This window comes from Gopherus flavomarginatus, chromosome 1 (genome assembly GCF_025201925.1).
Source record: "Gopherus flavomarginatus isolate rGopFla2 chromosome 1, rGopFla2.mat.asm, whole genome shotgun sequence".
In the NCBI taxonomy this organism is placed as follows: Eukaryota; Metazoa; Chordata; order Testudines; family Testudinidae; genus Gopherus; species Gopherus flavomarginatus.
Window position 1 is genome coordinate 159508700 of NC_066617.1, and position 23513 is coordinate 159532212.

General features: G+C 46.1%; 1 protein-coding gene across 5 annotated transcripts; it reads right to left on the reverse strand.

The window, feature by feature from the left end:
- Window positions 1-5029: 5029 nt before the first annotated feature.
- MAB21L3 (mab-21 like 3) lies at window positions 5030-23455 on the reverse strand. 5 transcript variants are annotated; one of them, XM_050960617.1, is made up of 7 exons: window positions 23320-23455; window positions 22743-22922; window positions 19425-19565; window positions 12682-12973; window positions 9238-9419; window positions 7323-7517; window positions 5031-6253 (listed from the first exon to the last, which is right to left on the reverse strand). In XM_050960617.1, the coding sequence occupies exons 2-7, from the start codon at window positions 22788-22790 to the stop codon at window positions 6020-6022; spliced, it is 1092 nt and encodes a 363-aa protein (XP_050816574.1). In that variant the 5' UTR covers window positions 22791-22922; window positions 23320-23455; the 3' UTR covers window positions 5031-6019. The 5 variants fall into 5 exon arrangements, with proteins under 5 accessions (XP_050816602.1, XP_050816583.1, XP_050816574.1 ...); XM_050960608.1 differs by having other exon boundaries at window positions 23289-23455; XM_050960645.1 differs by lacking the exon at window positions 19425-19565 and having other exon boundaries at window positions 5030-6253; window positions 23289-23455.
- Window positions 23456-23513: the final 58 nt, after the last annotated feature.

The window sequence follows — 23513 nt, forward strand, 5'->3', positions numbered from 1 at the left end:
TGGCTAAGGTACTCACCTGGACTGTATGACACCCATGTTCACATCCCTGTGCTGAACCAAACTCTGATGGGGTGGCGCTGGGTGTCTTTTCTTTTTTTGAAACTTCTTGATTTCATCTCAGGGCTGAATGGAAAAAAAAAGTTTTGAACCTTTTTGAGATTTCATTGGATAGGAAAAGTAGTTCCTACCCACCTCTGAAAACAGGGCTGGTGCAAAGATGTTTCGCACCCTAGGTAAAACTTCCACCTTGTGCCCCCCCCACCCAGCAGCTCCCCTCCTCCGCCCTGAGGTACCCCCCCCCCCGCCCCAGCTCACCCCTGCTCCGTCTCCACTCCAAGCACGCCATCACTGCTTCACTTCTCCTGCCTCCAGGCTTGCGGCACCTAAGCTGATTGGCGCCGCAAGCCTGGGAGGCGGGAGAAGTGAAGCAGCCACGGCGTGCTTGGGGAGGCGGCGGGGCAGGGGTGAGCTGGGGCAGGGAGTTCCCCTGCATGCTGCCCCCACTCCCTTACTTGCTGCAGGCAGCCATCCCTGCGCTCCCTTGCCCCAGCTCCCTCCTCCTAAATTCTGGTGGCAACCGGGGCGGCTGAAGATTCGCCTGCCGCAGTCGCTGCCAAAGAAAATGGCGCCCCCCAAATCCTAGCGCCATAGGCGACCGCCTAGATCGCCTAAATGGTTGCACCGGCCCGGTCTGAGAAAGAGGCATGGGGCAAACCTCAAAGGCTAAAGAACTGGATTTGATAAATGGCCAAACTCTCAACCCTGTGCTCTGAACTATGAGACTTGAACAAACTCAAAGGTGCGTTGCTTCCATTTATAAATCAAGGAGAGAGAAAACACAGACTTAGGGCTTGGCTGCACTCAAAACTTCAAAGCGCTCCCACGGGAGCGCTTTGAAGTGCGAGTGTGGTCGCTGTAGGTACTCCACCTCCCCATGGGGATTAGCTTGCAGTGCTGGGGCACTGTTTACACTGGCACTTTACAGCCCTGTAACTTGCTGCGCTCAAGGGGGTGTTTTTTTCACACCCCTGAGCGAGAAAATTGCAGTGCTGTAAATCACCAGTGTAGCCAAGGCCTATATAAGAAGAATTCCTGGCCACACCACAACTTGATGATAGAGGGTGCTGCAAGTCCACAATTACCAATATAGGTGGAAACTTGGTGTTCTCCAGCCCCTTACATCACTTTTCAAGTTCTTTGCAGCCCTATTGTCATCTTCTCTTCATCTTCACTGTGTGGGTGACTGTAGGATGGGGGAAGAGGCCAGTGTGGTGAATGGACAGGTCTCTTTATAGCCATTTTGGAAGCTCCCCATTTCCATTCTTCTCTCCAACTGGGGACTGGGCAGAGGAGAGGTTGTAACTGAATACAACCCTTCTCCCAGCTTTGCAGAATTATAAAGGGTGGTGGAGATGACAAGAAAAACACTGAAGGAGCAGTAGTGACTCCTGTATAAGCAGAAGCTGCATGCTTGCATGAGATGTGCATACCATGCATGCTGAAGGGGGAAGGTCTGAAAAGACCCACAGGGAAGGACCGATCATGGAGATGAAACAAATTTTCCCCGAGTGTAGTGATCACATCAGGCAGAGTCATCTTCGTTGGTCCTGGTAACGGAGACCTGATTTATCCAACCCATATTGAATTCCCTTCCCAGCATGAGTGCTGAGAGAAGGTGAGAGACAGGCAGGTGCTGGAGGGGGACTGCCTTAAACAAGACAGAACGAGTTCTGGGGAAAAGGGGCTGGCAGTGAAAAAGAGCCATCTGGGGCGGGAGGATGGAACTGGAGGACAGAGAATGATGGTATCCTGCTACCACCTGAGAAATGGACAGCAATACAAAAATGAGCCTATCAAATCCATGAGACCTCCTTCGAGGCAGACACGCAGGGCTGTTAACTTGGACGACACTTGTATTCCTTGTCATGTCAGTGATGTTATCAAAGTTAAAACTGAAGTGAGAGTTTGGGAGAGAGGGTGTGAGAGGGCCAGACATAGGTGAAAAGCAGCCTTGGATATGAGAGAGAGCTGGATCAGAGATGGCCTTTGAGAAGGAGGGACTGGAAAGAGAGAGAGGGGAGGGAGCTGGAAACAGATTATTATTAGGGCTGTCAAGCAATTAAAAAAATTAATCACGATTAATCACACAATCGCACTGTTAATAATATTTTTGGATGTTTTCGACATTTTCAAATACATTGATTTGAATTACAACATGGAATATAAAGTGTACATAAGAACATAAGAATGGCCTAGCATTGGGCTAACAGGTACTGGGGGTTGCAGATGGCAGCCCAGGGGTAGGCAAAGGCAGCAGGTCCGGACCCAACCTTGCCAGTGATGAGTAGGCTGATACTGCAGTCTGCCCCAGGGCGTGGGGGCTAGATGATGACTGGCAGTAGCCTTATACTGGAGGCGAGGTGGGAATAGTGGGTGGGGGTTCCCCGGGGAGGGGAGACCCTAAGACTGATGGGTACTGCCAGGGGCAGCACTCCAGTTACAGAGACAGTGGAGTCCAGGGAGGGACATGGGGGCCAGAGGACAGGTGGATCACCGGCCTGCAGAGGGCACTCCGAAGCTGGAACAAGCTAATTCCTGGAACAGTCCAGCAGGAGGCGCCACAGTGGTGAGTCCACTCCTTTACACATGGATTTATATAAGGGCAATAAGATATTCTCTGTCTTATTCTCTAACGCTTTTTGAATGATTCCTAACATCCTGTTTGCTTTTTTGACTGCCGCTGCACACTGCGTGGACGTCTTCAGAGAACTATCCGCGGTGACTCCAAGATCTATTTCCTGATTAGTTGTAACTAAATTACAGTGCTCACTTTGTATTTATTTTTTATTACAAATATTTGTGCTGAAAAACAAAAGAAATAGCATTTTTCAATTCACCTAACATGAGTGCTATAGTGTAATCTCTTTATCATGAAAATTGAACTTACAAATGTAGAATTATGTACAAAAAACTGAGTTCAAAAATAAAACAATGTAAAACTTTAGAATCTACAAGTCCACTCAGTCCTACTTCTTGTTCAGCCAGTCACTCAGAGAAACAAGTTTGCTTACATTTACAGGAGACAGGATCATCCTTACCCATACCCAAAGTACGCAGCTGCGTGCTGCTCCAGCCCCTGCTCTGGCTCTTCCCCAGGGCCTCTGCCCCTGCCCCAGCCCCACCTCTTCCCACTCCTGCCCAGCCCCGCCCCCACTCTCCTGAGCTCTGCAGTAGGGCCAGGGCTGCAGTCACCAGCATCGGATGTGCAGCAACCTAACCCCAGCCGTGCTGCTGGTGAGTGCTGGAGGTGGTCCAACCCACCCCCCCAGAGGCCTGGGGCCCACTCCTCCCCCACGGAGGCCCGTCCCCCACCCCCTGCGGGGGGTAGGGGTTGCGTAGGGCCCCAGAATAGCTAGGGATGGCCCTGGCAGGAGATAATGCTGCTCGTTTCATGTTTACAATGTCACCTGAAAGTGAGAATAGGTGTTCACATGGCACTGCTGTAGCCGGTGTTGCGAGATATTTACGTGCCAGATGTGCTAAAGATTCATATGTCCCTTCATGCTTCAACCACCATTCCAGAGCATATGTGTCCATGCTGATGACGGGTTTTGCTCAATAACAATCCACAGCAGAGTGGACTGATGCATGTTTACTTTCATCATCTGAGTCAGGTGCCACGAGCAGAAGGTTGATTTCCTTTGTTGATGGTTCAGATTCTGTAGTTCCGCATCAGAGGGTTGCTTTTTTAAGACTTCTGAAAGCATGCTCCACACCTCTCATCCCTCTCAGATTTTGGAAAACACTTCAGATTCTGAAATTGTTATAGCTATCTTTAGAAATCTCACATGGGTACCTTCTTTACATCTTGTCAATTCAGCAGTGAAAGTGTTCTTAAAACGAACAACATATGTTGGGTCATCACCCGAGATTGCTATAATATGAAATGCATGGCAGAATTTGTGTAAAACAGCAGGAAACACAATTCTCTCTCAAGGAGTTCAGTCATAAATTTAATTAACACATTTTTTTAAACAAGTGTCATCGGCGTGGAAGCATGTCCCCTGGAATGGTGGCTGAAGAATGAAGGGACATATGAATGTTTAGCATATCTGGCATGTAAACACCTTGCAATGTTGGCTACAAAAGTGCCATGCGAACACCTGTTCTCACTTTCAGGTGACATAAATAAGAAGCCAGCAGCAGTATCTCCCGCAAATGCAAATAAACTTCTTTGTTTTAGCGATTGGCTGAACAAGAGTAGGACTGAGTGGACTTATAGGCTCTAAAGTTTTACATTGTTTTGTTTTTGAGTGCAGTTATGTAACAAAAAAAAATCTACATTTGTAAGTTGTGCTTTCACCATAAAGAGATTGCAGTACAGTACTTGTATGAGGTGAAAAATATTATTTCTTTTGTTTATCATTTTTACAGTGCAAATATTTGTAACACTTTGTATTCTGTGCTGTAATTTAAATCAATATATTGCAAATGTAGAAAAGCATCCAAAAATAGTGAATACATTTCTATGGGTATTCTATTGTTTAACAGTACGATCAAAACTGCAATTAATTGCGATTACTTTCTAAAATCATGATTAATATTTTTTTAGTTAATCGTGTGAGCTAACTGCGATTAGCCGACAGCCTTAACTATTATCTATATTGTGGTAGGCCTCGCTGCCCCAATCAAGGATCATTGTGTTGGGTGCTGTATGCACTCATCATGAAAAGACAGACCCTGCCCCAAAGAGCTTACAATCATAGAATATCTGGGTTGGAAGGGACCTCAGGAGGTCATCTAGTCCAACCCCCTGCTCAAAGCAGGACCAACACCAACTAAATCATCCAAATCACACGAAAAGAGTGTAAGAGGCTAGAGCAGAGCTCAGGATAATTCCCTGGCCATGATAGCTAAGAGAAGGTTTCTTTTTAAATTATGTGAGCATGTTATAATCCAGCCAGCAATTTACGGTAGTAGAAAATAAAACACTTTATTGTAATTTGAGTAATTTAATAACATTAAACACAACATTCACTTTAGAACTCTTTTTGTTTCTTTTCTCAGAACACTAGCACTTTATTTTTTTTATATATTATTTATAGAAAGCTCTGGAATCCTCTGCAACTAGGAACCTTTGAAAAAATGCTCCTTCTGTCTCTAACAGCACCCAAAAATATACAGGTGCTAAAAGGTGAGAGATCAGTTCATCCCCCAGACAGCTGGGCAGAGCCATGTGTGCTTGAGAGCTCTGTCACAGCAAACACCGCCAGGGGGCTGACGGCATGGCACTAGCACAGGTGGCAAAGGCAAACCCGGGGAGCCTGCCTCAAGAAAAACTTGAGAGAAAAAGACCATGAGGGAGGGGCAAAAAACAGTAACTGGACTATTCAACACTTACCAATTAAACTCTCTTTACAGTGAGGGCGGGACCCACATTTAATTGTGGAGGGAGGTGAGACAGACTGGCTGTAACAATAACACCTTGTGATTGTACCGAGGTTTCAATCTGCATCTCTCAATGCACTGTACAAACATTCATTCAGTCTCACAACAATGCTGTCAGGTAGGTAGGTATTAATTCCATTTTACAGACGGGCAAGGAGGCAGTATAGAGGAGTCAAGTCTCACAGCAAGTAGGTGGCAGAGTAAGGTGTCCTGGTTGCTATTCCCTGGCTCTTACCACTAGACCACTCTGCATTTTGGCCCATGAGCCACAGGACTAGTGACAAACAGTGGGGCAGTATCTGGTCTGGCTTGTTTTGGGGATTTGAATGGCAATGACTCCAAGACAGGCAGCTCAAGCTGTAGAAAGCAAATTGCAATGACTGGGCATCAAGCAAACCCTCTAGATAGTTTTGTCCTCTCACTGCTTTCAGTTTGACTCGTCTCTTCCATACTGCACGTGCCACACGTCTCAGGTTCAAAGTCACAGCATCTACTGAAAGGGCAGAACAACTACAGGCAACAAGAGGGACCAGGGTGTAAAACAAGATTGAGAGATCAGGTTCTCCCTGCCTCAGTCCAGGCAGAGCACGGGGTTCTCCAGGAAGACGGCGAGCTTGCCGGCCACTAGGTCCAGGTCACTGGTGTTGGCATACTTGAGCAGGTTGGTGCCCCTAATGAAGTAATGCTTGAGGAAGTGCTGGCTCACGCACTTGTGCAGCTTCTTCACCATGCGCAGGAAGCCTTCCCGGAAGCAGCGCCAGTCCTTGGCTCGTGGGTACTTCTCGCACGTCCAGAACAGCACCATCTGCAGGAGGCAGATAGAAGGGGAGGAGGAAGGAGAGATGTTACTGGGATGCTGCCAAAGATTCACACAATTAGCAAAGGTAATTTTACTGCTGATGAAAAGTGCTGGAGTGACGCCCTGGAGGCTGAAGGCAATGGCAACGCAAGCGTCTCTTGTCACTTTACCCCCGCGTCCCACACAGAGGGATCATGCTAAATCAATCCTGGCCCTCCTCTCTAATTACCAGGCCAACAAGGATACCAATGATGGGTTTTACTATGTGGACACCAGTTCACCACGGGCTGGTGAGTGAGACCCACCAAATTCATTTAGCGAGGCCAACAAACAGCCATCCGTTGGGAACAATTTTCAGTCACTACTGACCTCGGCAGGATTGGATCCAGTGACCACCACCACCGGCATGCACTGTGTCACCCTGGGCAAGCCACTTCCCCTTTCTGTGCTTGTTTCCTACCGCTGTACCTACCTTGCTACCTCAGAGAGGGTGTTGTGAGCATGACCGGGTAAAAACTTTGAGCTCCTCAGACAGAAGTCTCAGTAGAAATGCAAAGTGGGTTAGGTGTAGCAGGGAACATAGAGTATAATATATGATATTGGCCAAGAAATAGTGTGTGATCATGCAGTTGAAAACTGTATTGTAATGCATATGTGGACTTAAGGTAGCATGGGCAGCCTTAATGCTGAGACTGCCTGACTTTTGTGTGTTTACCTGTAACCGTGCAACCACAATGTTCTTTTAACATAATATTTTTGTATGGAATATAGATAAACAACAATTCTCACACCATGTAAGGAAAAGAGAGTAATGTGGTGAGGGTTGTTACCTTCGGTGTTAGCAATTCTCACACCATGTAAGGAAAAGAGAGTAATGTGGTGAGGGTTGTTACCTTCGGTGTTAGCTGGGGGGAGCTATAGTCACTTAGGCCAATTATTGTATTACAATTGTTGCTACAGGCATCCCCAGCAAAGACACTGTTTGGTTGCTGCTCTCTCCTAATGACAGTATATTCCCCCACCCCGCCCTAAACTCCTCTCTGCTGACCTCGCCACTCTTGCCTGCTATACACACCTGTAGGTGATAGGTCGTCAGGATTGGCTTATTTCCTGTACACCAGACATCCTCCTTCATTTGTCTCATGACCCGGAAGCACTTCATGCGGCAGCCACCGTCCTCGTCAAGGCCCTCGATCAGCATGCGCTCAGCTCGGGAGAAGTCCAGCTGCCAGTGGTAATTGGAGCGGGCCAGGAGATTAAAGCCAAATGACTGCAGAAGAATGGGGGAAAGTTACGAAGGGGGGGATGCAAACTTATCTTCAGAGCAGCATGAAGGGAGGATAAGGGAAGAATCCACTGCACCTGCACCTGCCTGTTACCTCTTGAGACCTGGTTGTGCATTATGGACTGAGGTACATCCGTGGCCCCACGAAGTCGCGGGATCTCCTTCTCAACCTCCTCTTGGCCCTGGCCAAACTGATCATCTACAACACCAGGGAGAGGAGGTTGGCCGACGGGATTTCCTGCGACTGTAGGGCCTATTTCCGTTCCTCCGTCTGCTCACGCATCCGGGCAGAGTTCCTCTGGGCGGCGTCCACTGGCTCCCTTGACGTCTTCGAGGAGCAGTGGGCGTTGTCCGGGGTTCTCTGCTCGGTGTCCCCATCGGGTTCCCTTCGTTTAGCCCTATGACCTCACTCCCGATCCTGGTTTTTTCATTAGTTGTCCCCCGTAATTATTTGGTGTCCCAGACCTGTGGGTCCTCCCCTTAGGCTGGGGGGAGGCCCTTTAGAAGTGGGCGGGCTTCGCCCGCCCACCCCCGCTGGATGCCAATAGGACTGAGGTACAAGGGACAGCAAGTTTGGGTTTCCTAATTCCCAGTGAATGTCTGTCCACATCAAACCAGGCCAGTTCCTCACATGTGGCTATTCCTCACCCCAGAGAGACCCAGCTCCAAAGGAGAAGGGAGAGCTGTAAGCAGTGCTGCACTGGCAGAACTGTCTGGGAATGTGGTAATGGCACAGCAGGGCCCACTGCAGGTCAGGATGAAAAGACAATTGAGTTACATGGGAAATCCTGCACTAGAACAGCAGGAGGAGATTCACTACATCAGGACCGAGGTGGTCAGAGCTCTGCCAGTGGAGTAAGACAGGACTCACCATGTACAGGGCAGGACGAGACTGAGGGGCATGTGCAGAGAAGGGCGGGGGTGTGTGTGACAGTAAGAGGCAGAGTGATAAGACCAGAACTACCAGGATAGTGCTGGTCAGGACTGAGTGGCATTGGCAGAGCGGGGGGGAGAGGCATGGAGAGTCTTGCAAAACATCTGTCTATACTGTTCCATACATTATCAAACCTGCACAGGATTCACAAACACTAATATTAGAGAAAACTAGTACACTTATAAGCATTTCTAAGTATACAGATGTTTTTACTAAAGAAAGTAGCCCTTCCGGGCATTTAAGAAGCATGACTTTCTCAAGCTCTTTCTAGGTCTGATTTCAGGTCAGGAAGATCATTTTAGACAGATACAGAACAGGGCGATCTGAAACCTTAAGACTGACCCACCTAGGAAGAGACTGATGCCACTAATTGGAAATCCAGTACTGACTGCTTGGCGCTCATCGTCCTCCAGGGAGCATTAGCTGCAGACTATGGAAGTCAACAAAGCTCTCAGTGCCTGATGGAAACTGGTATCTCATCCTCCCCATAAAAGGCTCATTCTCCCCATTTTGCATCTTGTCATTACTTACATGTGTGCCAAGTGAGTAACAAGCAGGTAGAAAATTCTGCTGTTCTGATTTGAGTCAAGCCACCCTGACAAGGGTGTGCCTCGGCCTCTGTGCTGCTCAGAACCATTTAACACTGATATCTTCTGAGAGTTCCAGCAGGTTTCCCAGCTCCCAGTTGTGAGAGGTTTTCGACAATATGGTCAGACCTTTCACAGCGTTACTGGCCCTTTAAGTCCCCCTCCTGCGCCCCCTGCGTTGTACCTTGATGCACTGCACTTTCTCCTGGGGAGGCCAGCGCTTGAAGCAGCGGGGCCACTGGGCTTTCTCAGGCCAGCAGGTTGGGATTTCCACAGTAGGGACCAGCTCCACCTCTACCTGGGAGTCTGGTGTCTCCACAGCAACTCGAACCACCGAGCTGAAACTCTCCAGAATACTGACTTTACCTGGGAAGGAACGACGAGAGGAGATGATAAAGACACGGCTGACCTTCTGCTCAGGCCAAGCAAGAGGCCGTTTGGGGCTCTGTATCCCTTGTGAACCCTGCTGCTCAGGGGCCTGCTTCAACTCTCACTTTCCAACAATGGGACCGAAGAAAACAACTCACCACCTAGATCCCCCTGGGGCACCAGGACAAGAGGAGGAGGAGGAGGCAGCAACTCAACATCTTGTTTCCCCCTCAACCTCGACCCTTTGTGTGGGGCCAAGCAAATCGTAAGACCAGCCTAAGATAAAGAGGAGCAGAATTGCTGCAACCTAAACATCAACAACCCACTGACACAAGAGGAAGCAAGGGAGCTCAGTGAGGCCTGGTCCACACTACACAGTTAAATCGATTTAAACAGCATTAAATCGATTTAACTCTATACCCGTCCACACTACAAGGCACTTTAAATCGATTTTAAGGGCTCTTAAAATCGATTTCTGTACTTCTCCCCAACGAGAGGAGTAACCCTAAAATCGATATTACTATATCGATTTAGGGTTAGTGTGGACGGAAATCGAAGTTATTGGTCTCATTCCTTTAATGTAGCTACCCAGAGTGCACCGCTCCGGAAATCGATGGTAGCCTAGGACCATGGACGCACACCACCGAATTAATGTGCCCTAGTGTGGACGCATAAAATCGATTTTATAATATCGGTTTTATAAAACCGGTTTTAGTAATTTCGATTTTATGCTGTAGTGTAGACGTAGCCACAGTCTGAGTAGAGAAGGGTCTCAACTGAAACCTCAGCTTCAAAGACCTCCTCATCTTTAGGGGAAGTCCAGATCCATGAACTCTGTTGTGAGGCTTATCTCTGCCCCAGTGGTTATTAAGGATATTGTGTGAGTTAGGCATACTCTGGTCTGGCTGGGAACTTACATGGAAGCCAAGTCCAGTGGGCAGTCTGACCCGTGTGAAGTGACAATGGCAAACTGAGGCACTGCAAAGCCTCCAAATCTGCTACTGCGCAGCAAAGAGGCAACAGTGATATCAGGGAAGTGTTCGGGTAACTTAAGCTGTCTTTGGCAGAGTTTGCCCTATTTGAAAACAGTTAAGCACACAGTCCTACTTCAGTCCATCTCTTCTGCCATCTGTCACGTTCCAGAGGAGACAGCACCATATGCCCAGACATCTTTGATGAACCAACAGTTTGGGAGCTGTTCCTTTAAAGAATGCTAGGTTTTCACCCTGACACGTTGCTTTCCACATAAGTAAAATATCTGAGGCAAGAAAACAAAACATTTGACTTTTCTGCCAAGCCATAGCATCTGCTTGGGGGTGGGATTTTTTATTTCTCACTATTCCATCCCCCTCAATAGTAATAAATATTTGCTATAGGAATGAGTTGCTAAATGAATTGGTTGAACACTGGGTTTGATTTTAACAGGTCTCTCCAGGATCTTGCAAGATCAAAATCCAGAGTTACATCTGGGTAGGGAAAGTTGCATCTGTGCGTTTGCAATGCTGGAATGCACTGTCATCCCACTGAAAGGTAAAGTTGTCCTTAGAAGACAGGAAGCATGGTCTGAGGTCAGCCTTGGACAAGATACAAACAATGTGCCTCAGTTTCCCCAGCTAAAGAATGGAGATAATAATACTTACTCACACCAGAGGGTGTGGGTTTAATAAGTTGAAGCCAGTAAAGTGCTTCAAAGATGACAATTGCGAAGTATGATTATTATTATTAAGGTGACCTCCCTTAAGCTAGCAGTTAGAAGTGACTGCAGCCACAGTTCTAAAGGAGTGTTTAAAACACAGCACAAAGCACATCACATCTGCAATCAATTCTTCAGTTTCTTTTGTATGGAAGGCTGGGATGTAAACACATATTTTGGAGCTGCCTATGAGAGGTAGCAGCAGTTTTGCTGCAAGTGACCCCCCATGACATTACCTCAAAGCAGGATGGGGTGGGAACAGCCTGGGCATAGCCAGTATTGGTCTAAAGTCTGAATAAAGATAACAAAGGGTTTTGCTCAAAGGAGAAGATCTGCCACCCAGCTGCTCAATATCACAAGCTGCAAAGCTATGAAAGCCTCAGGCTTCTCTTGGGGAATATTCACCTCCAAGCAGTGGTGCTTGGTTGCTGGTTGCCCCACTGCTCACTGAGGTTTGACCCCGTCGTCCCTGCATCATCATGGGAGGGCAGCAGGGCCACAACTGAGTGAGCGGCATTGCAACATGGTGTACGGGGGTTGCAGCACCACTCAGGTTTGGCCCCACAACCCCTGCATCCAAACTTGAGCGGCGCTGCAACCCCCATGCACCAGGTCACAACGTCACTCACTCATTTTTGGCCCTGCCACTCTCTCAACCCCACCATAATTGAATGGCCATGGGGCCAAACCTGAAGGAGCAGCATGACAGCCAGCATTGCTTCTGCTCACCACTGCCACGGGGCTGGCTCTTGCACCAGGCTCCTACACAGCCTCACCCCACAGCAGCCCACGTCCCCTCTGCTCTGCCCACGGGACACACTCAGTGACAGCCTCAAGAGCTGCGGTGAGTGCCCCCATGGGAGAGCTGTCTGGGAGAGGGCAGCAGGGAGCCCTGGGGTGTACCATGTCAAAAGTACCTGGGGATGCCCCTGCCTCCCAGTACCATTCCCAATCCTCTCCCCATTCACTGTCCTAACCTTCATCCACACCATCACAGAGTGTCTTTCTGGTTGGTCTAGGCCCAGAAAGGAACAGACTTAAACACCAACTGGCCATTGACACAGGTTTCAACCTCAGCTGCCTTCATTTAAAGACATTTGCAGGCAAGAGGTACCAGTGCTTGCCCTCTGCAGAGGGCACAAGGACACCCCAGGGAAGCTCTGCAGCTTGGGCTGGAGAAGCCTAGAAGGCCTATCGGACCCACATAGTTTCTGGCCCAGCGAAAAGCAGGTTATTTTCTGAAAATTTAGGCAAAAGACAATGTTGGTTGCTTTTTTGGGGTGGTGCTGAGGGAGGACGGGGTCCAAATTCATAACAGAATCCGAACATCCCTGAGCACTGAGAGCTTGTAATCTGAACCTGGGTCGAGAGATCTTACTTGTGCAAATGGACCTCATCTTCATCATGGGCCAGAGTCTTCTCAGCTCTGGGGTGTGTGAGCCAATCTCTGTTCACAAGGAGTGAGGCAAGTGGCCAAACACCCGCTATGGGTAGTGATCACAGTTCCCTATCAGAGGACTGCGCTTGAGAGACAGATTCCCTTCACACCTTTCCCACTCAACTCACTGGAGAGGTTACAGGAGGTAATTGACTTCTCCATCAACTCCCTGAAGATGGCAAGGACCTTGGCTGGAACAAGGTCACCTTCGATGTTCACCTCTGTCTCATGCCACTGCTGTAGGCTCTTTGAGAACTGCTCCACCTCCAGCCACTGCTGCAGCTCCTCTGGGTCCCGTACTGGGGAAAGGAGCTTTGCCCCATGCACGGTGTAATACCGCCAGTGCCGTACCTGGCGCTCCCGGTACCCTGTCAGGCCACGCAGTGGGATTGTGATGAGGAAGTGGCTGGGTGCTAAGACCTGGAAGAGTTCAGAGAGATTGAGAGAGGAAATGAGGGCAGATTTACAACCTGGATACGGGGAACATGGTCACAGCAGGTAGAATCACTGGGGCTTCTGAGAAAAAGGGAAAGTCACACTGGAATGGAAGCAGCTCAGTGCAGATAGGCTCCAAGTGGAGCCTATCTGGCTAGGACACTGTCTTAGAATAAGGCTAGAGGCTAGAATGTGTCAGCTATGTGCTATTTAGGTTCACAAAATGAGAAAACTGTCATTAGAAGGAAGCTGAAGTGACCATCACGGGCAATGCTACCAACATCAAACTGGAACACCGTTGGCTGATTTGTTACCTTCCCCTCCTCACCCTTTGTTGGAGCCATAAACTTCCATGGTTAGATCTGCAATTGCAAAAGATGCAGTTACAGAGAGAGATGCTAGGACGGAAGGCAAGATATGTGCAAATTATTGCCTAAGTATTATTTCTAGAGATTGGCCTAGAGATTGTTAGTAGTAATAATAATGTCAATGCTCACTTCTCTAGCCCCTTTCACCCACGAATCCCAAAGTCCCTTAAAGACATTAGTAAAATAAGCCTTTTACAGACTGCTTTGTGGTAGGGAAATATTGTCCCCATCTGACAGATGGGGAAGCTGAAAAGTGAAATGACTTTCCCAAGGCCACAAAGTGAGTCAGTGGCAGAGCCAGGAAGAGACTCCAGTAGCCTGGTCACGTATGTCACATGGAATTGTTTCTGCTCTTTGATTGGGTGACAAACTTTTAAAACATGAGTGTAATAAACAAGTTGATAAATAACCAATAGCCACTAGTCTTGCTTGCATATCAATATAGTTTTCATATGAAGAACAACCATTTTCCTATAAAAAGCTCTTTATGACTAGTGAATTAGCAGGGGAATGAACATAGTCAAACCTATTAGCTACTCAGAATTTGAACAATTGTTTCCTAACATTGTTTTTGGAGTATTGAACCATTTTGGCTCTCTTGGCCCAAACAACGTGGCTAAAACATCAAGACGTTTACCAGTCTGAACTCTGAAGCTTTTCAGCTTTGCTTATCAGTAATCATAACTCAGCCTGACATTATTAGGGGAAAACCTACTAGAGAAACAGAATCTAAACTGAAAGCAATTGCTGGAAGGTGGTTACCCCAAGGTAAACAAAACACTACGCCATTCTGCAGTAATGGGCCAAAGCACTGTCGTAACACTGTTGGTAGCTCCACTGACTTAGGGTGTTGCGGCTGAACACAGTAGGGTCTTTTTAAACAAAGCCCACCAGCAGGAAGCATTGAAATTGCAAATGCAACGGTGGAAACCTTTGTTTAATCAAATCCAGTTCATCAGACAGGAGGAGGAAAGAGGACAGTCACCATAGGAAATTTCAGAATAAAATGAACCCCACAAGAAATATTTTTGTTTCTGGGTATTGAAAAATCAGCTAAGCCAATTTAGGATCTACATGCTACACTCCATAAGAACAGAATGCAGCAGCTTTCATGGGATGACTGGCTTATTTTACAATGCATCTCCTTAATCACATCTGCACAGAAAAAAATCATGCAGGACAGAATCAAATTTTTCCCAGCGTTTTTCCATTCTAGGATGTCTACTTTTACTTGCTCACACTGATTGTAACGTAATTGTTCTGATGCACCTGGGAACCACAAATGCTCCCCTCCTAGTGAATTATCAGCGATCCTCAGGCTAGGAAAAACTGGTCCAGTGATCCGAGCCAAAGACAAAGGTCCCAGATCCTAATATGAACTCAGCCACGATTAAGCCTTGCTCAATCAAAGTGAGATTCCCTCATCACTTCGAATTACTCTTAAAATGTTGTAAAGCCTCTCTCTCTCATGATGAAGGATTCTCCTGTGGTGTGTTTCAATGAGATATTTTAAAATCTCACTTCTTCAAGCTGTCCTGGATAGGAGAGAATCTGTGCGTGCATGGCCTCTGGGCAAGGCTGCTTTGTGCCACGTGATCACTCCTACCTCAAAAATTGGGCTTAAAATAACAGCAGGGCCTCAGTGAATGACACAGCATTGAATCTGTGCTGGCTCATCATACATCAATCTCACAGTTCAGAAGGCTGGAGATGGGGTGAGCAAGCCCCAGTATATTGAACAACCACATTGCCAAACTTTCAAAAATCATGAGTCGAGCCATAAGAGATCATGAGATTTAAACAAAATAGTAATGATCTGGGAGGTTCTTTATATTTGCCTTTCGTGTTTTCAAGCTTTTCTCTACAACCGTGAGCACTAGAAATGTACTTTTTTTAGATGAAATCTGGGAGTCTCATGGAATCACAAGACTCCTGCAGATGGGGCTTTAGCAGAAAACACCAAATATCAAAAGACTCCAGACAGAATCCCAAGAGTTAGCAATAACGGAATAGGTGCATTCACATTTCAGCCCATTGGCTGAATAGAACTCACACCCACCTTTGTCTTTCATATGGACCTTCTGTGCAGCCTGTATGTACTACAAGCCTCAGCATGCCAGGTGCCACTTTTATCTGAGCAGTCACTGGGAGCAAACTAGAGCAATCTATGCTGGCACATGTAGTCTGTGGCCCATTCCTCTATATTAAAAACAGTTGCTAAAGTTATGCAAATTAGATTCAGCCCAGCCCTTGGGCTCCAGGCAAAATGCAAAGCATTCCTTAGGGTATAGCAAGAAGGAGAAGTAGTCAGTTAGAAAAAAAGGTCCTGTGCTCCGAGCTCCCTTGCAAGGAGGCTGGGAAGGTCAGAGAAGAGACTGGCTATGTGGGTGAGGGATCTTGTATCTGGAGAAGAGGGATGGTGAGGATGAAGCAGGCATGGGGGCAACTGTTTGGAGGAGTCGGTGTGAGGTATTTGTACCTGGACAGATGGGTGGAATGGGCGTTTCCCCCGAAGCAGAGCGGACCACTTGGCCAGTAAAGCTGGCTGATCCTGAGAGAAGCAGAGAGGAAAATAAGAAGTATACAGAACATGGAGAGAAAGCATGTGCCATACAGTTAGTTCTTGCAGCATTTTGGAGTTTCCGCCGAGCCTAATAATAAAGAAAAGGTTGCCCAGCTATTGTCCACAGAGCTAATACATTGGTGGGAAGTGCCACACTGACAGCTCTGGAGAGGGAGCTAAGCTGCCCAACTCTGCCTCACCAACACCCCTCAAGCTGTCCCATGTGCCCCAGATTGATCACTCCGACTCAGGGAAGGGAGTCCCATTTCTACAGCTTGTTCAATCCATAGGAACTGTGTTGAGGCCACCAACATGGTGTCAACTGTGTGATGGTGGTTTTGCAATCTGGAATATCTCCACTAGGAACTGAAATGAGACCCTGGACTCCTTTTGTATAGGCAATAATATCTGAATCAGTGACCCTGTATGTGAAAGGCTTGAGACCTGATTAAATCTCTCCCTGTGCAATCCACCAACTGGACAGATGTAGCCACTAGAGTACTATTTCCTGACGACAATCATGGGGTATGTTCCCTTTTCGTTGGGTATATGAGGTGATTACTTACCTGTAATTGTTTTTTTCTGAAATTCTGACCTGTAATAAAGTCACATTCTTGGGCCTGTTATAACTGCTATCTCTGAAGAACTCCCACTGGCAGGCACAGGAAATAAACAATGTAAATACTGGGCAGGGAGATGAAAATAAGGCCCTTTTCTGAAGAATAAACCATGTCCACACTGGAGCATCTGGCTACTGGGAACAGGTGAGATTTGCTTTGGCAAGAGCCTTTGACATACTTGCACTGAACAGTTTCTGGGTAGGACTGTTCAGTAATTCTTCAACAAAATCATCTGACAAATGCCAATTTGTCAAAACTAGAAAGGGTCAGTTTCGACAAATTCCTCCTCTTGAAAATTTTTCTGAAAGAGTTTTGAAATTGTTGAAATGAAAAGTTCCATTTTTTTTGTTCAACATGACTTTTCATTTTCAGGTTGAAGTTCATGTACACTAAAAATAGTTTTTAAAATAAAAAGGTCAAAATCAAAACAAATCTTCTATTTTATCAATGTTTCAGTTGATGTAAACTAATTCCCTCCCCCCAGATTTTTAGTTTGTGAACATTTGCAAACGTTGACTTTTTGTCTTGATTCAGGATGGGAAATCTGGAAAAATCTTCCCAAGACAGGAAAACAGTTTCTTCTCCAGGTCTATTTCTGGAAGAACACAGTTAGGAATACTTAAAGTACAACATGGATGTCTAGATCTTCCCAACAATTGGAATCCCACCATATTAAATGATTCCTGTTCCCAAAAGCAACACCCCAAAAGTTCTACTGAAAGGAACATAAGAACGGACATACTAGGTCAGATCAATGGTCCATTTTGATCTAGTCCAATATCCTGTCTTCCAGCAGTGGAAGATGCTTCAAAGGGAATGAACAGAACAGGCAGTCACTGAGTGATCCATCCCATTGTTCACTCCCAGCATCAAACACAGACTGGCATGTGCTTTGACATCTTTTCAACCATATTACTCTCCCAGAGGCAGTCACAGCAATAACTTTATGGGCTTTGTTTTGGAAGCAGGAGTAGGTAGTGCCCTGAGCTAACTGTAATTTCTTATAAATACATCTTTTAAAACTCCATTCCTACACAATATAGTTAACAAACAGCTATATCCCCTTCCCCGTCCCCCCCTCCCCAAAACTTAACTATAACATGCAGATTTTTAGCACTGGATTTAGTTAAATATGGATGATACACTGGCCACTTTATAGATAGTTAAGTTTTCAGGGTCTCACTTGGGCAGATCAAGTTTACCTATAGTAATTCCTGATTACTCCCCCCAAAAAGATTATCTTGCTTTTTTGCAGGCTTCAGCAGCCATTCCATTTTGGACTGGGATCTTGCCACATCTCACACGTTAAGCGGAATTCATCTAGGTCAATATGGAGGAGCAGCTGAATGATGCACCAAGTGGTGTTTGTGGTTCAGAATGTGGCACTCTTCTCTGTGGATCAATACTGTTGCCGTGGAGTACTGTGCTGCTGGAGATGCCATATTTCAAAAATGACCTAAGAATGACTAAGACTGTGTGCCCCAGAGCATAGCTAAATTCCAACTCAGGTAATAACGTTCTGCTTCCCCAAATGCCCGCTGAAGCTTCAATTACATACAGTATTTTTTTTTCACTTTCTGCCCCAAACTATTGCAAAGATTGCTCTGTGCTTTTACTCAGTTGCTTTGTTCCACCCTAGAAGTGGCTGCATTTCAGTAATGGGGTCTATAATGCATAACTATAGTAACATAATGCTCTTCCGATGAAAGGGTCTGTTCAAATTTATTATTATTCTTCATTATTAAACTGATATATTTTTGACTTAAAGAGCCACGTGAAATAACCAGTCTTCACACTGGCAGAGTTGAGAGTGAACATTATTATTTTGGTGGGTATCTGACAGTCTAATCCAGGGGGAAGTTTCACTTTTCCCACTGTGACAGACTCAGACCAGTGGGGTACAGGAGTCTGGTAGAGGGCAAGTATACTGGTCACTGGGTGAGTAGTTTTCTGTTCCCTGAGTGACCAGAGCAGGGGCTGCACTAGAGTAATCAGGAACCTGCTAGAACCAATTAAGGCAGACAGGCTGATTAGATCACCTGCAGCCAATCAAGGCAGGCTAATCAGGGCACCTGGGTTTAAAAAGGAGCTCACTCCAGTCAGGGAGGGGGGGAACCAGAGGAGAGGAAGTGCATGTGAGCAGCTGGGAGCAAGAGGCACAAGGAGCTGAGAGTGAGAGGGTGCGCTGCTGGAGGACTAAGGAGTACAAGCGTGATCAGACATCAGGAGGAAGGTCCTGTGGTGAGGATAAAGAAGGTGTTTGGAGGAGGCCACTGGGAAGTAGCCCAGGGAGTTGTAGCTGTCATGCAGCTGTTACAAGAGGCACTATAGACAGCTGCAATCCACAGGGCCCTGGGCTGGAACCCAGAGTAGAGAGCAGCCCTGGGTTCCCCCCAAACCTCCCAACTCCTGATCAGACACAGGAGGAGCTGATCCAGACTGTGGGGAGGATCACTGAGGTGAGCAAATCTGTCAATAAGCACAGGACCCATCAAGGTAGAGGAGGAACTTTGTCACAACACCATCAAGCTTACATCATCATGATGAAAATGGAAAAATTCCAGCTTATGAGTAAAATCTCTGAGACCTCCCCTGGTGACAGAAGTCCTTTGGTTATCCATGTTACACACGGCAGCAGTAGCAAGGCAAACTACCCAACTCCTTAATCTTGCCTTGCCAGATCCTCCTGTAGCAGTAACAAGGGAATTCAGTCTCCACAGTCCCTTCAGACCATGGCTTCTCTGCTGAGACTGCCAGCAAAGATGACAATGTGCCAATTATGGTATTTGTTTGTGATAGGGAGACTTGCCCACTATGAACAGGGGTGAACCACCAACTCATTGCATGCAGCTCACCAGACGGTACACTAAACCTTTCACCCTTACCCTAAAATTCTCGTTGTGCACACCAGAGTTGGAGATGGCCTGAAATCGCGTATCCCTGTAGCTGATTGCTGAGGTCAGCTGTTGGATGATCTTCTGCACCTCATCCACTGTCTTAGATACCAGGTGGTGTCGCCGTTCCACCTGTAGACATCAAGCAAGTAACTTTACATCATGACTGACTGCAAACAATCTATCTCCAGCCAAGAGATCACCTGAACCTGGGGCATTTTGAAATATGTGTGCGCCTGTGTGTGCACACGCATGTGAGTACAGAACTCTGGGCAATAAAGGTTTAGAGTTCTCTTAATAATTGCCAGCTTACTCCATCTGGTGATAATGGAGCTCTGGCTGGAGGTTCTAAAGTAGATAAGGCCATTCAGCAATGTATTACAGTATGGAAGAGTAGGCAGAGAATTCATTATCTTGGAATTTTTCCATTCTTTGGCCGATTTTGGTTTTGGCCTAAGACTACCCAGCTTTTCCTTTGTGTAGGCTAGCCAGTCACTGATCCAGGAACTGCAGTCTCCTAGGAGCTTGCGTAGCTCAAGTATTCTCTGCTGGGTCAAGCCCACTGATGCTGTGACAGAAAACACTGGCGTAGGCTGACACAGCTCAACTGACTGGTCTGAACTTGGCATGTGTGAAGCATAGGAGCAATTCCATTCCTAAAGGGTGCTGAAGTTCCTCCTCTGTGCTGATCTCAGCGGTAACCACAACCACAAGCTCTCACGGGAAGTTCATGCCTTGCTGTACTCTCCCTCCAGTCAAGCAGTATCAGCCAAAATATTGATTATCATCAGTTTCAGTGAAACAGAGGAGGTAGAGGACGAACTGAGGTGCAGGATGGGCAAACCAGATAAATAAGAACCAATATGAACCATCCCACACCAGCACAAGTGCAAGGGTCATACAGGGATGATACCAGATACAGGCCAGAGTCAATTATTCAGGGTTTAACAGAAGGAAATACAAGACCATGCCTAGTGAAGGACACCGGCATATTCCACACATGATCCTCACACATCTGTCAATATGGGATGCAGGCTAATCCATACCGAACCCTTCTGAGGCTAGTTCATTGCTACTACTAAGTAAGTTAATTAACATATGCTTAATTACTCCTCCAGCCAGGGATGATTATGCAGGATGATGGGTGAGAACTATTCACTGCACTTCCCTTCATCTCAGTGCCTGATCTTATAGGAGGAGGATAGAGACAGTTAGGAAGACGCCCAGCAGTAACTCAACAGCCAGCGTTAGCAGAACTAATTGGGAGAAAATGAAACCAACCAGAACCTGCAGCCAAAAATCCCAACCAAACGATTTGCAGATTTGAAATCGCAACATTTTGAAGTAACAGCACTGAGGCTCAGCGAGCGGAAGTGACTCCCCTTAGGCCACACAGTAAGTCACTGGCAGAAACAAGAATAAAAGCCAGGTCTACTCTCCCAGTCACCTCCTCTGACCTCTGCACCTTAGCTGCCACTGATTCACTCTTCGTTAGAGTACTGTGTGTCTGAAAACTCACCAGGGCCATGGTGGTTATTACTATATCTAGTAATAGATGAACCTCAGGCTCCAGAATCTCTTAGGTCTGCAGAAACAGGATGGAGGTCTTGGGAGAAGCGGCTTTCCTGTGTGATCTCTGATGTTTGCCACTTCCCATCACAGTTATAAAACACTGCACCGAACAGCCTCTTTTGCCATATACTGGTGTTTCCCTTTCCAGATCCAAGCTTCGGTAGTGTCAAAGCAAATGTTAAAAACTGAACACCAGTGTATTAATATTTTGGATATCAAAAACGGGTTTGGTTTGGGATCTGGAACCAAGTTGGGGCTGGGTCTAATTCATCCCTCCATCTCCATCCAATACATATTTGGATTTTTTTCTTTGCTACAGGAGTGGGTTAACAATACTGATTCAGAAAAAAAGCAGGCAGTAGCTTGCAGGCAGGCTGGTGGCTGGCTCCTGCCCTGCCCCCCGGGGAGGAAGATCAATGACGGAGGAGTGGATAGAAGAATCCATACATTTAATAGACTCAGTTGTAAAAAGCCATTTAAGTTAACATGCATAAATTATTACATGGTATCTGTGCTGGCTCATTGAATGATTATAAGTTTTAACAAACAGACTGTGAAGGGACATAATTTAATACATAATAATAATGATTATTAACTGAAACCTTGTCTTTCTCACTTAGGAGGCTGCTGGGAAAAAGTTGCTCTCTGTGGGATGAGAAGCTTCTGGTGGAACCTAAAATTCTCTGGGCCTCATTTAAATGCTACCTCTGGTGCTTGGTACCACTGCATATGAGGCAGTACACTACCACAAATCTCTCTAAGCACAACCGTGCCCTCCGGCTCCTATGTCACCCTGCAACAGAAATCTTTACAGCGAGAAGTACTAATTGGCAGAGTTGGCTGCAAATTTTCCGATGGAACATTTTTCCATTGGAAAAATACCAATTTGTCAAAAGTGAAACATTTTGCAAAAACATGTTGATGTCAGTGATCCTTAGTTTAGAAAAAAATGAACAGAGTTCTGATAAGGGCAAAACATTTCCACTTTTTTGAAACAGAAGCCTCGCTTTTCTGTTTAATATGACTTTTTGTTGAATTTGGGTATATAATATGTTGAATTGGAGCAAAACATTTTGATTGACCTGAAATAATTTCTGATTGTGCAGGCAATTTCAATTTTGGGGGGGCTTGGTCCATTTCAGAACAGAAAAAAAATTCAAAAATTGGAGCATTTCCCATGAAATTGAAACCTGGTTCCTGCCTAGCTCTCTTAAAAAGGTTAGATGGCTTGTTTAGATAAGCATCTGAGGTTTAGGAAAAAGATTAGGTGAGTTCTAGTATTATCCACCTCTCCCCTAATTATTGAACAAATGCATTATCTTTCTTAGAGACTACCTTGCTGCTATATTTTTGGCCCTGCTTCTATCAAATCTGGGCTTTTGGCTGGATGAAGATGAGCCCCAGAATCTCTCCTAGGTCTAAACACAAACAACTCCAGCCGTGACCACATTTGAAATTCCAAGTTTGGAGGACAGAGCCCAAAACACAAACTGTTTTTTGAGTGGGACAGGATGACCATGTAGGGAAAAGCTAAGAGGCCACCAAACCAAACCCTTTGCTAAGATTCTGAAAGGGAAGCATTGGAAATGTCACTAGAAATCTTATTATCATGATACTTAAGCCTCATTTTGTCCAAAGACTCAAGAGTCAGACAAGCATCCAACCCTTGAATTCTGAACTTTTCAAGATCATCCCTACTTGTGGAGACAGAGAAGAGGCATACATTCAAAGACTTACCTTATTCTGAATGTAAAATTCCACATCTTCTTCTGTGAATGGTTTCATGGTAGGATGTTCTTCCTTGTGCTCCAAAATTTAAATTTTATTCTCTTGCTTGGCTATGAGTGTTTCAGAACCACTTCCAGCTTTTGGTCTGCAGCCTTCCTTGCCTTGCAAACCCAAGACCACCTAATTCCTCTGTGGATGGAGAAGAGAGGAGACAAGCTGGGAGGTTTGCTTGTTTTTTCCGTTTTGTGTTACAATGTGTTTCAACTTACTAGGAAAAAATATGTCCAATTATTTTTTTCAAGCTCTGGTTTTATTATTATTTTAAAATGGTGATTCTTAACATATATACATATATAAAAAATCCCAAACACTGCTTTGCCTTTGGTCTGAATTCGAAGCACCTTTCAGACTCGGTTGGGGATTCAGAGCTTTCTTGCCCAGCATTTTTTTCTGATTGCCACAAACACTTCCCTGTTTTCTAACTCTTAACTAGATCATTTATAAACCCTTTCAAAACACAGAGAAACACTCCCTTGTCGAGGTCAGTCCACCCACTTTCCTTCTGTAGCTGTACTGCTATGTTTACATTCAGATCACTCATTTGGGTTGCAGTCCATGGCCTCTGCGCCTTATATTTCCTTTCTCTCTCCTGCTGTATTGACAGTAAACATCCCACCGCCTGTCCCCAGCCTGCAGTTTGCTTCCCCTTCTTTACAATAAACAGATATGAAGCTGCCTCCTGTTAGGTGCCAGCTGCCCAGATAACAAACCCAACACTTC